This window comes from Mesoplodon mirus, assembly GCF_964341445.2.
Source record: "Mesoplodon mirus genome assembly, chromosome: 15".
Classification (NCBI taxonomy): Eukaryota; Metazoa; Chordata; class Mammalia; order Artiodactyla; family Ziphiidae; genus Mesoplodon; species Mesoplodon mirus.
Window position 1 is genome coordinate 25,999,178 of NC_138991.1, and position 21,691 is coordinate 26,020,868.

The 21,691-nt window shown below is 55.2% G+C and overlaps 1 protein-coding gene across 1 annotated transcript in view; it reads right to left on the bottom strand.

Moving 5' to 3' along the window:
• Positions 1 to 418: 418 nt before the first annotated feature.
• EFCAB8 (EF-hand calcium binding domain 8) overlaps positions 419 to 21,691 on the bottom strand; it is a gene marked incomplete at its 5' end in the record, with an annotated part of 32,964 nt that continues 11,691 nt past the window's right edge. Inside the window, 15 exons of the mRNA XM_082644498.1 lie at positions 419 to 1,351; positions 2,217 to 2,421; positions 3,250 to 3,320; positions 4,086 to 4,313; positions 5,585 to 5,698; positions 7,076 to 7,213; positions 8,599 to 8,750; positions 9,054 to 9,121; positions 12,796 to 13,037; positions 14,955 to 15,028; positions 16,162 to 16,251; positions 16,997 to 17,121; positions 17,653 to 17,737; positions 17,958 to 18,063; positions 21,388 to 21,523. Coding sequence (XP_082500624.1) covers positions 779 to 1,351; positions 2,217 to 2,421; positions 3,250 to 3,320; positions 4,086 to 4,313; positions 5,585 to 5,698; positions 7,076 to 7,213; positions 8,599 to 8,750; positions 9,054 to 9,121; positions 12,796 to 13,037; positions 14,955 to 15,028; positions 16,162 to 16,251; positions 16,997 to 17,121; positions 17,653 to 17,737; positions 17,958 to 18,063; positions 21,388 to 21,523 — 2,407 coding nt within the window. The 3' untranslated portion in view covers positions 419 to 778. The remainder of the gene's footprint in view (positions 1,352 to 2,216; positions 2,422 to 3,249; positions 3,321 to 4,085; positions 4,314 to 5,584; positions 5,699 to 7,075; positions 7,214 to 8,598; positions 8,751 to 9,053; positions 9,122 to 12,795; positions 13,038 to 14,954; positions 15,029 to 16,161; positions 16,252 to 16,996; positions 17,122 to 17,652; positions 17,738 to 17,957; positions 18,064 to 21,387; positions 21,524 to 21,691) is intronic.

Sequence of the window (21,691 nt, forward strand, 5' to 3'; positions counted from 1 at the left end):
AGCTTCTTGTGGAATTCCCCTTTTCTCCTTTCAGCCTCTCTGAAAACTGACGGTCTGCCATGGGGTGATCTTGACCGACTGAGGCTGCTGGCGCTGAGAGGTTTCTGAAAAGCGAAATGGGCCTCCGAGGTCAGCATGAGAAGGTCTCTGGGGAACAGAGACAGAGGCAGATGAAAGAGCAAACACCCCAGCCCCACTCAGTAGATACACCCTCCTGTGAAAGGTACTGTGAAAGCTGGGTGTCTAAAGGATCCTGGACGTAAAGACACTCTGATGCTGGGGAGTCTCCATTTTAAGTAACTGGCGGCTTCTGCTCTCAGGGCAGAGACTGGAGTTGTCCTTTGAGAAGGCCCCTTCTTTGTCCTGGAAGAGAGAGTCTGGCTAGAGGTGAGGATAAAGGGGTGTGTATCCCCCTTGCTCTAGACGATGTGAATGCGGTGGTGGAACCCTGACACTTTGAGGATGGTATGAGAGCCTCAGAGCGACAGACATATGTGCATCTCACAGAACTGTGTCCGGCAGGTCGTGTGGGTCTAGGTGTGGACTGCCCTATGCCGCACAAGCATCATGTGCCTGGGGAAGGTGGGGTTTCTCATTCAAGCCCTGCTCCCCGGAATGGGAATCAGACTTCGGTTGCTGAGACAATCTGACTGGTCTCTCAAGCCTCTCACGAGAGATCACTGTTTTCGCTGCTGAGGGTCAGAGGCCAAAGCACCCTGTGTGAGGAGAGAGGGTAGCTCCCCTGCTCTTCCTCCGTACTCCCCCCAAAACAGAACCGTCAGTCAAGCCTGCAAAGATTAATCCGGGGCAGAGGCCAGGGCTCAGAGTGGGAGGGAAGTGGTTGCTGCATCTGGGCCTCAGGCCCCTGGAGCCTGCTCTCGGGGGTGAGACGGCTTGTTGGACAGGCTGCCTGGGCGACAGGAGCCCAAGGGTGGAGAAGAGCTTTGAGCCCCAGCTGTAGGTTCTCCGGCTGGTGTTCCCTCTGGTCCCGCACCCGAGCCAGCAGATGCTGGGTCGGTACTGGCCGCGCTCCGGGAGGGGACAGGGCCCAGGCTCGAGGCAGCGGTGGGCCTAACTGGGGAGGGACCCCTGGCCAAGGCACCTCCTTGGGTGGTGGGGGGTTGGCGGCGGCCACCTGCAGGGGTGCCAGCCCCGCCGGCTCCTTGTCTCTCGGGCGTCTCATCACTGGGGTTGTGGACATTAGATTCCGCCGCAGGTTGGCGTTGGCCGTGGCCCTGGAGCTGGGGCCCGGGGGCTGTGTGTGCAGTTTGTGTGCCCACTTCTGCTGCTCGGCGCAGGGCTTACTGGGCCTGTGGCTCTCAATTGTGGCGCAGTCATCCGCGTCCTGCACCTGTGCCAGGGAGGGAACTGCCCTGAGGCGCTGCCGAGCACATCCCAGAGGGGAGGGAGGCCTCCCCACGCAATGCCAACACCACAGGGCCCTCCAGGAGCCCCGGGGGTTTGTTTCCCAGAAACCCTGTACCCTTAACGGCATCGAACCAGAGCTTAGAAGCCTGTCCCCGAGCCACCATTCATGCCCTGAGCATCCACGGGCAGGAGATGGTGCCCATGAGGGACTCCATCTCCCAATCTGTAAAGTGAACAGTGCTTTCCAAGTATTTTTGAGGTATTTTTTAATCTGAAGGGAAACTCCAAAGTGTAAAATAGATAAAAAGCTGAAGTGCTCTGGAGAAGCCGCTGTAATAGCCTCCAAGCATCTCTCCACAACATGTTTGGAAAACTACTGGACGGGGTGACCCCAAAGGCCCCTTCCGGCTTTAATCTGCAAAGATACGGTCATTCAGAGACTGTATGGCTTCCTAAGTCCTACCAAGAGCTCAGTGAGACCAGAGCAGTAAGCTGTAGTAGCGATGGGTCAGAAGTGAGCCACCTTCAAGGAGACAGTAATCTCGGGAGAACAGGACTAGCACCACCAGGCTCTGGAGTCAGACTGCCTGGATTTGGATCTATTACTTCTTGGCTGTGTGACCTTAGGCGAGATGCTTAACCTCTCTGTGCCTCAGTTTCCTCATATGTCAAATGAGGATAATTATAATAACTACCACCTACGTCCCTAGCTCCCCACCTCCTCCAGAACAAGTCACCATCATTCCCTCCACTTCCCAGGGTGTCCCCTACCCACCCCCAAGCCCTACGTGGCTCTGGCCCACAGCTGAGAGAGAAGGAAGAGGACAGCTTGTTGCTGTTGACCTTACCCTCTTGGGCAGTGAGGGCAAGGGGCTCTGAGAGGCGTTGAAATGGAGGATGGGCCTGAACATGCTGATGTCCCAGAAGAGGATGTCCCCATTGTAGGAGGAGGTCCCAAGGAACTGGTTCTGGTAGCTGGCATTGCTTAGGACATCCTCCGTGTGGAAGGTCTGCCAGTGGTAGCACAAGAGCACCGGCTTCGTCTTGTGGAACCTGCACACATGGCCAGAGGCAGAAGGGCTGAGAGCTCAGCCTTACTGGTCTCCTGGGAGACCGTCATGGCCTCTAGGATTTGGAGCGCTGACCCAGAGGAGGACACTCCAGAGGAGGTGTAGATCAGGGCTGAAGCTCTGCCCTGCTGACTGCATTTACTAAGCACCTACTATGTGCCTGCTATAAAGGTCCGGTCCTAGGGGCTTTATATACACTAATCTTACAGATTTGCCCCATTCAGACACCTGAGTAAGGATTCAGGTTGAAAGAAGGGGAAACCATGGCCCTAGAAAGGCCCTCTGAAGAGGTAGGGACCCTGCACATGCTGTTCCCTCTGCCTGGAACGTCCCTCCTGTCCCTAGCCCCTCACTGCTTCACTGAGACCCCTCCTGCTCACTCTTCCGATCCCACTCCACCCATGACATCCTCAGCTGACCCTTTTCTGACGGCCCCTGAGACTAGATCAGATTTCTGTCCCCTCCCCATAGAAACCTGTACTTTTTTTTTTTTTTCATAGCACTCAACAGACTAACACAAATGAAGTTATTTGATTAGTGTCTGCCTCCCCCTGGGAGCTCCAGGAGGATGAAGACTCCATATTCTTGCTTATACCCATCCCCAGCACCTAGTACAAAGCCTAGAACATGTCGGCTGCATGGAGTGACGAATAAATGGACAGATGAGCGGGTGAAGCAATAGACATCACCCAGCACTAATTTCCTGCTTGGTGTTCCAACCACCAGCAAAGCTAGGAATGGAGGAACCCACCTGAAGTCAGGAGAGAACAGTTAGCTGCCCTCACCTCCCACGTGCACCCTGGCTACTCACATGAAATAAGTGATTCTCTTACTCCATCCAGTCATGTAGAACACTTTGTTCATATGGACAATCCCACTAATCTGTTGAAGACGAAAGAAGATAGAACTCTAAGGTACCTCAGAGGAAATGGCTCCAGGCCCCAAATGTCTTCCTCATTACACCAAACAAGAAATCAAAACTCCCCATAATGATAAGAATTCCCTAGAGGTGATACCACCATATTCTTTTCAGAGTGCTCTCACATCCCATTATCCATTTGATGGACTTGGAGGGGGCAGATTGGGTAGGTATCCATGTCCATCTTATGGGGGATAGCAGGGAAACAGACAAGTGACTTGGCTAAGGTCAAACGACTGAGTGATAGGATCTGGACCAGTCCTCTAAATCCCCGGCTTCTCGGCCAAGTGCTCCTTCTGAGTTGGTTAAAGGACTGTGTCACAGGGGTTACTAATGGGCTCAAGTCCCAAAGTGGGACTGCTGGCTTTGCACTTTGCCACACCCACAGACCATCCCTATAACCCTGGCAGTCATTTCCCAAACAGGGGTATGGGTGGCTCTGAATCATGTGACCCCACTGCTAGCAATGCCATCCAAAGCTCTAAGATGTAGGGTAAGATGTGCTAACACAGCAAAAGAGCAAGAGTAGCTAACATTTGTAGAACACCTATGTAGGACAGGCCCTGTTACCTGTCTTCATTTTTTGCACAAGGACACAAAGGGTCAGCCAGGCAGGAGGCCAGGCAGTCTGTGTGCACAGCCTTTCAGAGAGGCATGGACAATAGCATGTCCCAGGGTCACAGGAGCTGTGAGGGGCCCCCAGGCCCCAGCTGATGGACCAGACTGACCTCCATCTGGTCCGGGTCGGGGAAGGTCAGCAGGCATTCACCAACGCTGCAGCTCCACATCTTCATGGTGCCATCACGCAGACCCGTGAGTAGGCACGCCTCTGACTCATCCAGGGACATGGCGGTCAGCTCCACGTGCTGGTCGCCAGTCACGGAGAACTCCGTCATCCTCTTGCCCATCACGACCTCCCACACGCTCACCACGCCGCTCAGGCAGCTGCTCACCACCTGTGGGGGAGCACAGAGCCAGGGCTCCTGGAGAGGAGAGGGCCACCGCTCCCAAGGGCAGCCTCCAGCTGGTGTGACTGCAGGTAGCTCAGCTGCCACTCTGTGTACCGACAAGACAGGCGCTCTGGGCCCTCCTGCTGCGGGATAAGCCACTCTTGAAAACAGGCTTTCCTCGGCCCTGAGGCCCACAGCGGTGCAAACAGGCACAGTTTTTTCAGAAGGAACCAGTCTGGTGAAATCCCCTTTAACTCAGAAATGGCATTTATCAGAATCTGTCCAGAGAAAATAATCTCTAATTCAGAAAAAAAATTTATTGCAAAGTCATTAATCATGGGGGATAGAAAAAAACAACAGGAAATACACTAACTGTCCCCTAAGTAGGGAAATGTTGAGTAAAGGTACGTCACTCCACCTAAGGCAACATTACAACTATTACAATGAAACAGTAACAGTGAGCCTACTTCAGACCAACCTTCCTGATGAGAACATCTAGAAAAGCTGGGGAAGGGGGATTTTTTTTTGAAACTGCTGGAAGGCACTGAAGAGCCCTAAGGTATGAGGGGTGGTGGTGTCAGGGGTCCGAATGAAAGGGAAACCCGAAGAGCTGAGCTCTGCCCTCGCGCAGCCAAGGCCACGCTGCAGCAGACGCAGCGGGGCCAGGAAAGGGGTCCTGGTGGCAGTGGGCAGAGGGCCCAGGAGCCCTTTCTGTCCCCACACTTCAGAATCCACGTTCCCAGTTACCCTGCCCAATGCAGAGATCTCTACTCAGGACCAGGGGGCTGTCCACAGCCTGGGCCTCACTCCCCTCCCACGATGGACAACGCTGAACCAGGGTTTCTCTGGAAATGGCCCCCAGGAGAAGCACCCACACCCACCCGGGGAGCCTCGAAGAGCAGCTCACACCTTGTGTTCCATCTCACACTGTATAAAGAAGGCTGCCTGCATGGCCGCTGAGCCTGCGCATCCGGAGCCTGTGCTCCGCAACGGGAGAGGCCACAACAGTGAGAGGCCCGCGTACCGCAAAAAAAAAAAAAAAAAAAAGAAGGCTGCCTGTCCAGAACTGACCTGGGGCGGTAGCCAGGGGCACACAGGCTCACAGGAGTTTGGTGACCCGCTGACCACGTGGTGGAGCTCCTATCTTACCCGGGGTGACCCCTCTGCAGGGCTGCTGCTCGCCCACCTCCCACTGCCCTGCACCACCACCCAAGCTATGAGCGTCCTGCCCCACCACACCCCCTGCTGGCCTCAGAGATGAGCTGCTGCCCACTTACCTGCTTGAAAACCTTGCTGTAGAGGATGGCACACAGGGGCGTGCTGTAAGTCGTGGTCTTCTCCTCTGCTCTCCCAGGCCCCTGCGTCTCCAAGTACCCTTTTAGGATGCCAATCTACAGGTGAGGAGGGGCAGACAGTTGGGCAGTCAGAAGGGGCCCGCCCTCAGTGACTGGCCCCAGGGAGAAACTTCCAGTAAACTGAGACATCAAGATATCCTCAACTACACACAGGCCTGCTGATAGCTCACCCCTACTCCATGGCCCCCACTTCCTGAGATCAGGGCTCCCAAAGCCTCGTGTTCTCACAAGACCAAAATCCAAGTCCAAGGTCCCTTTTACAATTTCTGAAAAGCATAAAGCCTCAACCTGGTGTCCCCTCGTCCAGGAAGCCTTCCTTGACTACCTCTGCCTCAGGCTAGGCTAAGGACCCTTTCTCTGTGCTCGATGAAGCACCTAGCACACATCTCCATCATAACACACAGCATTTTCTACTAAAATTATGTGTTCTCCTACTACCCCGTAAGTTCCTTGAGGGATGGGACAGCCTAATTAATATATTCTCTGCTCCTGACAAAGAGCAGAGGGCTGATAATGTGTGATGATTTGAAATGAACTTCAAAGGTCTATTTAATTCAACAAATGCTGGCAGCCAGTCTGACACTCAGCAGAGACGAAGGAACCCACCAACTCCCTTCTCAAGAAAAACCTGCCACCTGGGAGAGCCAGCCAACGTGTGTGTCACCTGGCCAACAGAGGGAAGGAGGTCTCAGTGGGGCTTCCCCTTCCTCCCAGCCACAAATGACACCCTCACGGCCCTTTCTAGATAGAACCTCCCCCTCTACTGGCTGCTGATTGTCCTTGCAGTCCCCTCAGCTCCCATCTTGTCACAGGTCCCCCTGTCACCCTGGACGGTCAGCCCCTTGTGCTTCTCCCAGGCTGTCCTGTCCTCCAGAGTCAGGACAGAACTCACATGGGCACCGGCTAAGTCATGGCTCATAGACGGTGCTCACGCCAGGTCCCTCCAGGCTCTCTCCTTCAGAGGGGCTGCTCGGGTGTGGGCCCCGCCCTCCTGGGGTTCACGATTCGGCAGGAAGGACAGGCGTGTAACCACGACAGGACAGAGTTATAAGGGCCGTGATCAAGGGGAGGCAAGGGAGCTTGGAGCAGTGGGGGCGGGCGGGGGTCTCCTAAGCCAGCCCGGGCCTCAAGGTGGGCTTCGAGAAGGAGAGTCTGGAAGATACACAGGTCAGGACAGCAGAGTAGAGGGTGACCACTGAGGGCCTAGAAACAGTCCCCCAGGAAATCCCAGGAGACGAGAGCTTTGAGGACCAGGCCACAGAGTCTGGCAGCTTTGTCCTCATGGCACGAAGCAGTCTCAGGACGGACAGGATGTGACCACCCCTCGGTGTCCCATGGGACTGCAGACCGCGGCCGCAGCCCTTCTCCTCTGGGTGCAGCCATGGTCCCACGTCCCTCCTGTGCAGCGCTCACTGAATAGGTGCTACAGATGAGGCCGTCGTCATCCTTGTGGAAGTATGCGCTGGTGATGGGGCAGTGTCCCAGGGCAAAATGCTTCCTGCAGAAGGACTGGAGGCATTCATAGTCCTGCACGTCCCACACGCGAATGTTCTGCGGGGGTGAGAAACAGGCAAAGAGGCCAAGAGTGGGTTCTCGGGGATGCAGCTGGCACCTGAGGCCTTGGGGTTCTCCTGGGAGCGGGGCCAGGGCATCCAGTGCAAGCACTTCCAAGACACACCCACCACACTAAGTGACTGCCATGGATCACAACCCTATGACAGAGACACTGTGCTTATGCTCAAATGAGGAAACCAAGACACGCCCCCTCCAGCCTCCCCCAGGGCCTCCACCCTGCTTGAGCAGCTGCTGCTCATCGGCTGAGGATGAAGACCTCACAAGGCAGCACTTGCCCCTGCAGACCCTCACTAGCTCCCACCCCAGCCTTCCTCGAGTAAAGCCAGGCAGGGCACAGAAAGAGCTGCCAACATCGTTGCCCAAAAGGCTTGCCTGTCCCCCTCAAGTTCCTCCCAGGTTGAGGAAGTGTTCCCAGAGGGGCCCCGTGGACGTCCCTCCCGGACACTCCTCACTCGGGGCATCGGCAGCAAGCTGGACATGGCATGGGCTTGGAGTCCACAGACTCCCGTCCACACCGTGGCTCTGCCCATCGCTGCCCATGAAGGTTTGGGCAAGTCTATTTCTGTCCCCGACCCCTCCAGCCTCAGAGCTTTCATCAGAGGTGACGATGCCCAGCTCCCAGCGCTGCCAGAATTCCAGACAGTAGCGAGTGTGGGGATGTGTGGGCAGCGTGGCCTGGTGAACCAGGGCCCTGCCAGCTCCTGATCTACTGAGTCCCAGAAGACACAAACTTGTCCCCTGAAGGAGGGCACCTGGAACCATTGGCCTGCATCCCCCAGCAGGTGGGGAGAGACCCTAAACCCATAGCTCAGAGGAGCAGAATAACGGGCCTGATCAGGGGAACCCCGGGCATTTGAAAAAGGTCTAGTCAGGCCCTGCAGCCAGGGCAGCCAAGCAGTGGTCACTGGGAGAGCTGAGAGAAGCAAGTTCGGGTCTGTGGGGAGGGAAAAGCTCACATCTGTTGTACACCTACTATGCGCCAAACATTCCTCTGCTCTTTTACCAGCAGCTCTTCTCTAAACCACTCAACACCCATTCTCTGGATGAGGAGACTGAGACCCCGTAAAGGGAAGGGCCCTGCCCAGCTCTGGTGGGCTAGTCAGAGCTGGGCTCAGGTCCCTATGGGGGTGGTCAGAGACCCACGGCCCCCTCATGGTGCCACCTGGGGTACCTCCCTCTAGGCCTCAGGCCAGGGTGGGACCATGGACAGGGAGGCCACACCATTGCCCTGGGCCTCAGGCTTCTGCCAACTGCCAGCCAGCTCCCTGGCTGGCTGAACTCGATCATTATCCCTGGGCCAGCGTCTCTGCTGGGGAACAGGAGCTAGTGGCGGGCGTCAGGGCCGAGCTCCCTGAGGACACCTTGTCCTTGGAGATGCTGAGGAGGATGCTGCTGTGCTTGCTGTTCACGAGAATGTGTGTCACCGAGGTCTGATGCCCCTTCATCAGCCACACAGGCTTTTTCGAGAAGAAGGGGTTCCACAGGCGGATAAGGGGGTCATGGCCACCAGGCACTGGAGTTGAAAACCGGGTATCAGCCACTGGGGGCCTGCGCTGGGACCTCGTCCTGCGCCAGGACTCCAGCCAGGCTCGGCAGATGGGGGGCGTTGCTATGAGCCATCCCTCTGCCCCTCCCGCCCCACCCCCTCCGCCACCATGTCACCACTCCACCCCAGGTGCCCAGGAGCGGGGACCAGAGTGGCCGGCGGCAGACGCTGCAGGGCCTCCGCCTCCGCTCTGATGGGCCCCACCTCCCCAGCAGCCCTCACCCTAGTTCTGCCAGACCAGCAGCCTCATGTGATACAAACGTTACTTACCCAGGACATTCTTTTCTGGGCAGTAATCAAAGCAAAGAATCTCTTTTCTTAAATTCAGCACTGAAAACCTACAACAGCACAGGGGGAAGGCTGGGACCGGAGGCCTCCAGAGAGCCTCTGAGGCTGGGGTGTGGAGGAGGAGCTAGAGGCAGGGCCGCCGGGAGGCCAGGGAGAAGTCACCACGTCTCCACCCAAGGAGAGGAGCGGCCCCCAGAACCCTGCCCTGGGCTCACCCTGCCCCCAGTGCAGGGCCAGCACTGCCAGCAGAGCGGCAGCCCCCCCCCCCCCGGCCCAAAACCAGCAGTGCCTGGAGGAGACGCCCACCTCTCGCCTGCACGTGAAGGTGAAAGCAGCCCCGAAGCAGGAGCAACTCCTCCAGCTGTACCATGCTCGCCTCGCTCCAAAGGCAAACTTAACTCGGTCTGCACCTTCACTATACCGGGACGGGTGTCCTCCCACCCATGACACAGACCAAAAGGTGGAAGGGGGTCCCCCAAAGGCTAAGGGAAGAGAACAAAGTGTCCCAGCTACGTGCTGGTCCCTGTGCTGGGTGCCGTCTTGTGAGTCACCTGCACCCCTCACACAACCCTGAAGACTGTCATCAGCCCTGTGCCGTGATGAGGACACAGAAGGAAATTAAGGAGCTTGCCCAAGGCCCCATGGCTGGCAAGGCGGGGGGGTCAGTGTTCAGACCCAGGGTGGGCGTGGCAGGGAGAGGCAGCAGGCTCAGGAACCGGAGCTCCAGGACAGGAAGCGTGTGGCAGGGCCGGAGGCCCAGGGGATGGGAGTCGGGGAGCCAGGAGGCCGTCGGGGTGCTCAGGAGGGCCCGGGGACCCAGGCAGGGCTTCTGGGAAGGTCAGGCCCAGCAGCCCTCACAGGCCCCAGAGCCCTGGGAGCTCTGTGCCTTGCGTGTGCTATTCCCTCATATCCACACATCCTGCCCCGCCAGCTCCTTCCACTCAAACTCTCCCTTCAAAACTCAACTCCAAGGCCTCTAACGCAGCATGCTCTCCACTGAACTTGCCCCTAAACTGCACCTCTGCTACTCCCCAGGGAACTAAGCCTGGTTATCACCCTAGAGGCTCGCTCTCCTGTGCTCCCATTATTCATCTGGGCCCCAAATCCTCTTTGTTCACGTCCCACCACAGCCCAGGGCCCCTTCGTTTCTGCATCAGCCTCCCAGGAGGGCCTCTTAACCTCCTGCCTTGCTCCCACTCCCCTATGCTCCCCACTCCACAGCCAGAAGGATTCCTCTAAAAGTCAAAACTTCACCAAAAAACCCTAGTCAGGGAACTAAGATCTCGCATGACACGCGGTGTGGCCAAAAGAAAAAAGAAAATTAGAAAACTTCAAGAAGAGCATATCAAATACCTGTATTGTCAAACCAGATAAGTCTCTCTCCATGCTTATGTGTGCAGAGAAATATTTTGGAAGAACAGTCACAAAACATTACTAGAAATCATTTCAGGCTGATTCACCCATTTATTCAACAAAGATTTCCTGGCTCCTATGCCCTTCCAGGATGACCAGAGGCGCAGACAGGATGCCCCTGCCTTCACTGGAGCTTTTCTTCTAGAGGAAAACAGCCTGAGCAAGTAAAGGAACAGAGGAACAGGGAGACGGACATGTGCACATCATGGCAAGTCCTGCAGGGAAATAAGCAGGTGGCTTTGACAGGACGGCTGGCTGGAGGAGACCAGGTCTCTGCACAGATGGCTGCTGTGCAGAGAAGGGACTGGAAGGTCAGAGGGGACGCAGGGAAGAAGTCTACAAGGCCACTCGAGAGGCAGAATTTGGGTTGGCAGTGCCAGGCCCCACCTGCAGAGGCTACGCCCCAAGAGGGCATCACCAGAACAAGAAACCAGCCAGCAGTCAATGGTGCCACCTGCTGGCCAGTGTGTGTACTGCATCCAGACAAGAAGAAAGGGGGTGTGTGCTCATGTGTATAACTACATTCTGCAACCCACCCCTAAAATATATCTCAAATCCCTCCGTCTCCACTCCAGGCAGACTCCAGACCACCATCACATGTAGCCTGGATTATTACAATGGCATCCTCACTGGTGTCCCCATCTCCTCTCCTGCCCACATAGGTACATTCCACTTGCAACAGAGCGGCCAGAAGGATGCTCCCACACACCAGACCACACCATTCCTCAGCTCATTACCATCCTAGAACCTTGTCTATATCTGATTTCAAATAATCACAAAAAGATATTTTTGAGACACTTGTGTAAAGATTAACTTGGACTAATACTAGTGATATTAAAGCATTATACTATTTCTCTACTTTTGTGTGTGTTTAAAAATCTTTCATAATAAAAATGTTTAAAAAACAAAACAAACAAAAAAACAGGCAGAGAGGAGCAATGCAAAGGCTTGGGGGCAGGAACATGTGTGAGCCACAAGGGGGCCCCGTGTGGCTGGAGTGGGAAGGTGGCAGGCAGACCAAGGAGCCTGTCATAGCCTCCTGCCCTTGAGACCCAATAAAACAAGAAGCTGAATGAAAGACATAACACAGACATGAGGTAATACTCCCACCAAAGCAGAGAGATGGACCTCAGCAAACCAGCTCCAAGCAAAATCCTACCACACCGCCCCACTCAAAGCACAAAACCCAAGACAGAAGATTCCCCACAGCCACAGGCATACACTCCCCTCCTCCAACCTGCAGTTAGTTCCAGGACTTGGGAATTGGATAAGGGAACAGGGAGGAAAGCCCACAGGATTCTGGCTTTATTTATAGTGCTTGAATTTTTTACATATGTACATATACCCGTGTGACTAACAGCTGAGTTGTTTTTTGTTTTTTTTTTTTTTTGGCTGCATCGCTCATCATGTGTGGTCTTAGCTCCCTGACCAGGGATTGAACCCTCGAACCCAGCAGTGAAAGTGCAGAGTCCTAACCACTGGACCACCAGGGAATTCCCAACACTTGATTTTAAAAAATAAAAAAGACAGAAGAGGAAAAGATGCCCCCTGGGGTAGAGGAATCTAAAATGAAGGAAATAGATTAGAACCATCTCCAAAGAATTAATGTGGCCAACTAGTGAACACATGCCATGTACAACACTCACTCATGTAAACCCTGAGGTAAGTGAAGGGCTATTATCACCCCCTTTTACAGACAAGAAAACTGAGGCTCACAGAGGTGAAGCAACTCACATTCATTCCTTCATTCAGAAAACATTTTTCTGACTGTATCCTTACACTATGGGCCAGCTTCTGTGCTGAGTTCTGTGTAAACTGGTGGATAACAGAGGCCTCATATTTTTGCTGCTGGTGGCAATGCCAGAATGATTAAAACCAGATTCCATAAAAGTCCTCATCACAGGGGAAAAAAACATGCAACTGTGTGTGGTGATAGATGTTAACTAGACTTGTGATCATTTCACAATATATACAAACATCGAATCGTTATGTTATACGTCTTAATATAAACTTAATATGTCAATTTTCAAAACTGACAACCTCAATTTAAAAAAATACAGACTCCAGAGCCCATATTCTAACCACCACGCTTCACTGTTGGCCCATAGGACACACAGCGCTTCCTTGGACCCAGCATGATCCACAGGACACTGTATTACTGCCCACAGGAGATGCCACTGTCCTGGAGGCAGGTCACCTCTCAGGAGGGACGGCCACCTGTGGCTGAAGTGAAGCCAGAGTCCCGGAGTCAGTGTCACCACTCACCCCCTCCCAGCCCCACCACCTCTGCCTGGAGACAGGTGCTCCTTACTTGAGGCTCTCTGGGACTTTGGGCAGCAATATGGTCAGCACCAGAGAGGACTTGTCGATGGCTGAACAGGAAGCCACCAGGTTCAGCTGGGGGATGAACTTGACCTGTTGACACCAGTTGGGGTGGAGAGCCTGGGAAGAGAGTGGTGGTGGTGGGAGACCCAACCCAAGGACAGTCATCCAGGCCCAGCTGCCAGAGCGTGGCAGGTGTTGGGGGCTGGAGGGGCCAGGAGATCCCCAAGTCTAGTGCCCCTCTAGTTATCACAGCTCTGACAAAGTGCTCCAGCCCCACAGTCCTAGTCCAGGTCATGTGATCAGGGGTGTGTGGCCATCATTTATCAGTGGAACAGGTTAAAAGCACTGAAATCTGCTGTCAGGTGAACTCTCGCCTATAAGTTAGAGGACAGGCAAGGTCTGGCCCATACTAATACCATTGTCTGTGGCCCCATGCCAAGGTGGGAGAAAGGAAGGATCCAAGTCCGCCTAGTCCACAGTCGCTATCATCCACGGGGCGCCCACCATGGGTGAGCCTGCGCTTCCCGGCCCCACCGCTGGCCTTCGTGTTTGTCGGGAAGTGGTTTGCAGTGAGCGAGGATGTTATCTGGTGCAACCTGGGCGGGACTGGGACTTCCCTGAGACCGGGACTTCCCTGGTGGTCCAGTGGTTAAGACTCCGCGCTCCCACTGCCAGGGCCCGGGTTCAATCCCTGGTCAGGGAACTAAGATCCCGCAAGTCGCATGGTGCAGTGAAAAAAAAATAACGGCTGGAACCCACAGGTCAAGGGCATGGCCTGGCTGGACAGGCTCCGTGTTCTGGCCCAGTGCTTGGCCTCCCAATCTGGAGATTTTCCTCTCCAAGACAAGAATGGAGGCGAGGTGAGCTGGGTTTTGCATGAGCTGTTTCACCAAGTGTCTGTCATAGTGAAGACTGGAGGATGATTTGATCACCAATGGCCAATGACATAATCAATCATGCCTGTGTAATGAAGCCTCCATAACAACCCAAAAGGATGGGGCTCTGAGAGCTTCTGGGCTGGAGAACACGTGGAGGGGCAGGGAGAGTGGAGACCGGACAGGGCATGGAAGCTCCGTGCCTCTTCCACATACCGTGCCCTCCTCATCTCTTCCATCTGGCTGTTCCTAAGTTATATTCTTTTCTAATAAACCAGTGATCTAGTAAAGTAAGACGTTTCTCTGAGTTCTGAGTTGTTCTAGCAAATTAATCAAACCCAAGGAGGGGGTCGTGGAAACCTCTGATTAATGCCAGTGGGTCAGAAGCACAGGTAACAACCTGAACCGGGGATTGGCATCTGAAGGGGAGGGCAGTCTTGTGGGACCCTTAAACTGCAGGATCTGACGCTATCTTGGGGTAGACAGTGTCAGAATTGAGTTGAATTGTAGGACACCCAGCTCATGTCAGAGAAACGCTTGGAGATGTGGGAAAAAAAACACACGCTGTAATGGGTGTCAGAATCCTCTAAGCACTGCAAGTGAAGGGATGAAGGCAGAGGCTGATGGAGCAGGGCTGTTCTAGGCTGACTGGTTAGGGACCCAAGGGAAGTAGAGGGGGGCGTACAGTATGTGGGGGGACAGCACAGCAGCCTGAAGGAACGGCGTGTGTCAAGGCCCTGAGGTGGGAAAGGGCTTCGTGTTCAGAGAACAGCCAGGTTGCTGGCGTCTCTGTGTCAGAGTAAGGAGGAGAAAGGTAGAAAGCAAGACTGGGAACAAGCCAGGGGCCAGGTCCGCTCGTGTCCTGATGGTCGTGGGGAGCACTTGAGATTTTGTGCAAGACAAGAGAGCTACTGGGGGATTTTGAGCAGAGGAGTGACATGACTGTATTTCTAGCTCAGGATTCCTGAGGCTGCTGAATGGAGAAGGCACTGCATAGAGAAAGGACGCGGGGAAACGGCGAGAAGCCGCTGCAGCCACCCAGGAGAGCTGGTGCCTGAGTAATGAAGGCAGTGAGAGAGACCAGTCACACCTGGGATGGTCTGGATTCTGCAGAAAGAGCGGACGGGATCCAGCAGCTGCCTCCACCCCATCCCCAGAGACCAAGCCCCAAGGCCAGAGACCAAAGGGCAGATCCACCTGCTGCATTTTTGTTTTTTTACCTGTGTACAGCTAATTACCATGGTTACAGCCAAGGAAAGATCCCACTTACCCTCAGCCGGTAACTTCTATACATAGGGGACTTCTCATTTAAGAGCTTCCGTGTGGAAACATTGGTCCAGTGATCTGACAGGGGAGAAAATCAAGGCCCATGTCACCAGCTCTCCTCATTTGTAGAACAAGCAAGACCTCAGAAGACCCCTTGAGTTGGTTTGCAACTCCCATGCACCCCCATAGGCTTTCCCATCCAAACGTTCACTCAAGCCTCCCCGTGTCCTGGTAAGTTCAGTGGGGTGAACTCGGCACCCAGAAAACAGACCAGGGTCAATAAACACTGCTGCCCAGAGTCCCCCTGCCAGCTCCTAGCAGAGCTGGAACCAGATTTCGGGGCTCCTCACTCTCCTCAACTGGTTGAGTCTCCATTAGGGAGCTCTGACTCTGCTGGAGTGGAGAATGAACTGAGATCCTGGGCTCTTATTCATTCTGAAAATAATCATTTGGGAGTTTGCCATCATGCTTCAAACTACTGAATACATGTCCCCCTTGTCTGGCAAATACAAGTTCCAAGAAGGAGAAGTTGCATGCATGCGTCGTAAAGCAAGCGTGTCTGGCTGGAGCAAGCGCAGTAAGCACAGCCTTGCCCTCCCACTTTTCTCTCCTTCCACCTTCTAACAAATTCATGAACTGACTGTGCTCATCCCCATGTGAATAAGGGAACTGAGGCACAGAGAGGTTAAGCAACTGGATCTAGGTCATACAGAGCTGGTCTGTCCAGCCCCTCCCAAGTCAACACACTGCTGGGCCCCCCTTCCTGTTTGTCCCCAGCCTTCAGTCAGCATGTGGCATGGAAGGACTCCCATCCAACACTCTAACCTCATCTGCCTCCCCTCCAATTTCCTGTCCACCACTTGGCTCAAAGACCACCACCTCCTGTGCCAATTCCCAGGGTGGCACAGAGCGACCATGCTGGGTTGGGTCAGGGCAGGTCGGGCACCAGGGGCAGAGGCTGACGAGACAGGACACAGCAAGGTGCCAGCCCCCTGCTGCGTCCGGGGCAGGATCCGTCTTCTGTCCGGCCAGTGGCGGATGCTGCCCCAACAAGCTGGGCAGGAGGTGTCACTGAGGCTTGGGGGCCCCAGGAGCCCCTGCTCAGAAATTCTGGCTAGAAGCCCAAGTGGCCATTCTGGAGTCCGAGGAGTCAGTGTCCCTGAGGGCTGGGGCCCCCTCCAGATGGATGCGGAGCAGCCTGGAGGCCTGACACTGCGGGTCGAAGGCTCGATCCCGGGCAGGGTCCAGTTCAGATACGTCCCAGACAGCCCCAGGCCCCGAGGCCTCGGGATCTTGTGCTCCTAGGCAGAGCAGCCCCAGACAGCATCCTCCAGCATTCAGTCGGTTTGGGATACAGCCTAGCAAGTGGTTCAAGTGCAGGCTCTGGCGCAGACTGCCTGCCTCAGATCTCAGCCACGCTTAGCCACTGTGGGGCCAGTGTAAGCGCTTCTCCCCCTAAACCCCCTGCTCCTCCTCCCTTAACAGGCTGTGATGACAACAGCCCCTCCTGGCAGCAGGCGGGAACTGCAGGTGACTGCCCAAAGCGCTCAGCACCCAAGGGTTCCGCAACTGTCCCTGTGCTGATTCATGCTGCTCGTGCGGAGTCGGGCCTTCGACCAGGCGCTGCAAAGCCCACCTCTGGGCAGCCTCTCCGCCCCACCCCACCACCCACCCACAGGCAGCTCCCAGCCAAGGAGAGCAGAACCCTCCTCACGCCATGGAGGAAGCTAGCGCCACTTCCCCAGGGCCCAGAGCAGGTCACATAGCTGCCACAGGTTCTTTCTTCCTGGGATGAGGAGGGTCCTGAAGCCCCCCAACCTCCACCCCGGCCCTCACGTGCACAACTTCCCACCTCCAGAGAGATTGCCCATCTCCCCAGCCCCGTCCCGTGTCCCGCTGTCACGCCATCACCCCATCTCCCACAAGTGGCTCTGAGCTGAGCATGTGGGTGCACCGCCTTCCCAGGGGCTCTCAAGCCGGGAAGCAGGGAGGGGAAAGAGCTCCCATGGCAGGACCATCTCCCCCCACTCCCCACATCTCCGCTACCCCATCTGGAGGCCCTGGGGAGGATTAGGGGGTTGAACAGCCCATTGGTCACATCGTTGGAGGTGAAGATGATGACATTGCCTTTGGTGTCCCCATAGCAGAACACAGCCCTGTGATAGTCAGACCTGGGAAAAGAGGGAGACAGAAGAGGCCACGGAGCCGGCTGGGTGTGTCCAGTGCAACCCTCCACCCCTCCCCGGTCTCCGAGGCCCTCCTCCACCTTGGGAGCGAGGGCAGATCCCACACAACTTTCCAGCCTTGACCTCAACAGCTGACAAACGTGGGCCCAGCCGCCCAGATCCAGACCGTTGGTGAACCAGGTCCAAGAGAAATCAGCACTTTTTTTAACCAGAATAAATGAATCCCTGGTCCTTCAGCTGCTCTTTGTCAAGTCACCCTACTGATGGACCATGATGTTCCCAGAGACACAGCGGGACAGGCCGGGTTGATGGCTGACTTGGTGAAAGGAAGAGGGGCCGACAACAACTCTGAGGTCTGAGTGACCATGAAAGGGGACCCAAGAGAGAAGCAGCTTGAGGGGAAGAGGACACAGGCACAGAGGGTGGGGATCTTTCCAGTGCTGCTTCCAGAGAGGCTTTCTGGGGGTCCCAGCCCCACTGCTGCCAAGCCCCTGCACCGGTCTCCAGGACACTCACCAGTAGTTCAAGGTCAGGAAGCAGCTGTCCAGATCGATGAAGGTGAAGGCCCGGACACATTTATGGTTACTGATATCAAAGAACTCTGGGGAAGAGACAGAAGGGGAGGCACACATGAACCCAAACCCATGTCCCAGGCCTCAGGAGTCTCTGGTGACAGTGAGAAGCCTCACTACTCACCACCCAGCAATACTCCCAGGGGACTCTAATTCATGCTCACAGTTGGCTGGGTGACAGGCCTCTCCAAGCGCAAATGCATGGCTTCCAGTGGCCAGGCGCCGGCCTGGGGAGCCTCGGGGACTCACCTATCTTCTGGTCGGTCGACGCAATCGCAACCAGGTTCATGTTGTGTAGACACACCATGTCGATGACCCACATCTGCTGGTTGTGGAGCAGATGGATCTGGTAAAGCTGCCAGAGGGAGAGCAGAAGAGACCTGGGCTGGGGAGGCTCCCCAGGAGAGCACGCCAGGAGCACAGCCTCCCCGCAAACCCTCTCCTGCCACCCAAGGCCCTGGAGCCAGGCACAGACCTGGTGTGGAGCCCAGCCTTACCACCAACTACCAATGGTGGGGTCTTGGATAAACTCCCTGACCTCTCTGAGTCTCAGTTTCCATATCTGTAAAATGGGCTTAAAGAACACTCATCCTCACAACCCTTTAGGGAGTTTGACAAGCTCATCAAGTTTTAAATGTGCATAGTTTGTGATCCCAGGATCCATTCCAAGAGGCATCTACAGATGTGTTTGCAGGTACTCACAGAGAAGTGTAAGCAGGAACGGGCACTGCTGCCCAGCTACAACAGCAACCGGCCAGAGTCTGCCTGGAAATGACGCCTTACAAACCCACACCACCGATCACTGCCCGGACATTAAGAACGAGGGAGCTGTGTACATACAATGCAGAATAGTTGTTAAGACCTGTTATAAGTGAAAAAGCAAGGTGAACAGCAGCATTATAATGTGCTACCATTTGTGTGTTTAAAGAGAAGGGGGTCGGTGTATGTACAGGCTGTCCATGGAAAAGCACCCCAAAGTGGTCACAGCAGTTGCCTCCAGTGAGAGGAATTAGGGTCTGGGAGAGGAAGACCAACTTTTCCACGACCTGCCCCTCTCTGCCTGAATCGTTTTTCTCTGATTTTTATTGAGATGTAATTGACATATAACATTGGTATTTGTTTTGTTTGTTTTGTCCGAATCTTGTTTACCACCTGCCGGTGTTGCCTGGTCAAAGTGGCTTATTAACGAGAAACCATCCTGCCAGGCTGTGAGGAACGAATGGAACCGTGACAGCTAAAGCATCCACGTGCTGCCGGCATTGGGAGGAGCTGGGCCGGCATGGGTGCCGCCCACCCTGGTGCCAGCCTCACACAACCCTTACACAGACAGAAATTGAGCCGGCACTCCAGGCAGGGGACACCACAAGCAAAGGCAAGTCAGCAGAAATGAGCTGCCACGCCCAGGGAAGAGGAGGCCAGCCCGACAGGTCTGGGTTGGAGAGGACGGGCCATGAGTGAGGTGTGGCCAGCAGCGGAACCTGTATTTTACTCCCTGAGTAGCACCATGCGGGCTCTGAACTGCCCCATCAGAACTCAGAGCACCAAGAGCAGGGGCCTGAGCTAATGGCTGGGGCAGGGAAAACAATGAACCAGGGTCCCCAAGGCCCCTCTCTGGCCCGGGGCTGGGGTCTAGCCCACACACAACGGAGGTGATGGTAATGCCCATCACGCCCCCAGACCCGCGTTCACACCAGAAACTGAGAGCCCTGGGGAGCCTCAGAGACTTGCCCAAGGTTGCACAGCTGGTAAGTGAAGCCCGGACTCCAGGGCCTTCCAGCTGCACAACCGTGGCCATGCAGTGAGTGTTTGAGGATGGTGCTTGGCGACTCACTCTTGCCAACATCTACTTGCCAAAGCAGTCCCTCAGGGAAGGATGCCCAGGTCTGTGGGCCTTCGGGGGGAGCCTCCCTGTGTCCTCTTCGGCCCTCCAAGGCTTTGGCCCTCAGGAGCGCTGAGGTGACCATGTAGTAGCCACAAGCAGGAGCTCAGGCTATAATGTGCCCCCCTGATAAGCACACAGAGAAAGAGGGTGGAATGTGCCAGAAACGCCAGCCTCAGGCGTACAGGTGAGAATCCCCCTTGATCCTAGGCTACCAAGTGCACCCAAGAGTCACTAGAACTCCACACACCTTGGTTCTCTCCCTTGGCAACTGGGGTCAGGGGGATGATACAGAATCCTCCTGCCCCAAAGGATGACCCCTGATGCAATTAGGAAACACTCTGCAGGCACAGAGCATGCTCACTCAGCCTTCTCTGCAGAGCTGGGCCCTCCTCATCTGCTGGAGGACTCTGGCCTGGCCTGGCAACAGCAAGTACACAGGGGTTTTCCTGAGCATTTTATCATTTACCGCGCTTGGCCAGGAGCTGACGGCACAAACAACCATGACGATGACGATGTCAGCTTATGTTTATCAGGTGCTTGCTGCATGCCTTGCCATGCTCCAAGCACCAGGCATGGACTATGTCATTAAATCCTCCCAGCTACTGTTGTAGCTGGGCAGCAGTGCCCGTTCCTGCTTACACTTCTCTGTGAGTACCTGCAAACACATCTGTAGATGCCTCTTGGAATGGATCCTGGGATCACAAACTATGCACATTTAAAACTTGATGAGCTTGTCAAACTCCCTAAAGGGTTGTGAGGATGAGTGTTCTTTAAGCCCATTTTACAGATATGGAAACTGAGACTCAGAGAGGTCAGGGAGTTTATCCAAGACCCCACCATTGGTAGTTGGTGGTAAGGCTGGGCTCCACACCAGGTCTGTGCCTGGCTCCAGGGCCTTGGGTGGCAGGAGAGGGTTTGCGGGGAGGCTGTGCTCCTGGCGTGCTCTCCTGGGGAGCCTCCCCAGCCCAGGTCTCTTCTGCTCTCCCTCTGGCAGCTTTACCAGATCCATCTGCTCCACAACCAGCAGATGTGGGTCATCGACATGGTGTGTCTACACAACATGAACCTGGTTGCGATTGCGTCGACCGACCAGAAGATAGGTGAGTCCCCGAGGCTCCCCAGGCCGGCACCTGGCCACTGGAAGCCATGCATTTGCGCTTGGAGAGGCCTGTCACCCAGCCAACTGTGAGCATGAATTAGAGTCCCCTGGGAGTATTGCTGGGTGGTGAGTAGTCTGTAGGGGATACTATTACTAACCCCACTTGACAGATGAGGAAACTGATGCACAGAGAGCAATACAGTAACTTCCAAGGTCACAGAGCTGGGGGGTGGTACAGTCAGAGCTCTACGTCTGGCAGTTGGGCTCCGGAGCCTATGTTCACAGTCACTGTGACTTCCTCCCTGGTCCAAGCAGAGGATTTGAACCAGCAGGAATTGGTGGCGACAGGGAAAGGAAAGGAGGTTGATCTCCAGCACGAGAACCCTGGTGGATGATGATGCCATTCACTGACCTGGAGGCACAGGAGAAGGAAGCCTGGTGGGCAGGGAGGGCTACAGTGACATTCAATTTGAACAAAGTGGGTTTAAGTTGTCTGTTGGACATCTAAGTGCAATGGACATCCAGGTGGAATCTTGCTTTCAGAAGAGAAATGCGAGGCTCATGGTCCCATGGGGAAGCCAGGACCTACTCCCAGGAGCAAGTGTGACTGTCTAGCCCACGGGTCCAGAGAAGGAGCCCACTCGGGTCCAGGGCATGAAGGCAGAGGCTTTCCAACCACCCATGTGGGCCCCACTCACCCTAAAGGAGCTGGTCAGAGAGAAGGACTCCGACCAGAACTGCAGGATCCCGTCCTTGGTGACAGTCAGGATATGCCCAATCTTCTTGAACTGCTGGACTAAGAACTCCACTTTCACAATCTCACACCCATGATTCCTGCAGAAGGTGATAAGAGAGAGGAGCCCAAACCAAACCAGAGCAAAGAGCACAGAGGAGGAAGGACAAAGCTTCCCTCACAGGCACCACGAGAAACTCGGGTGAGTTTCTGTGACACGTGGGCTCTGCCCCTCCTCCAAAGGGACTGTCACCACTAACAACCGTGGC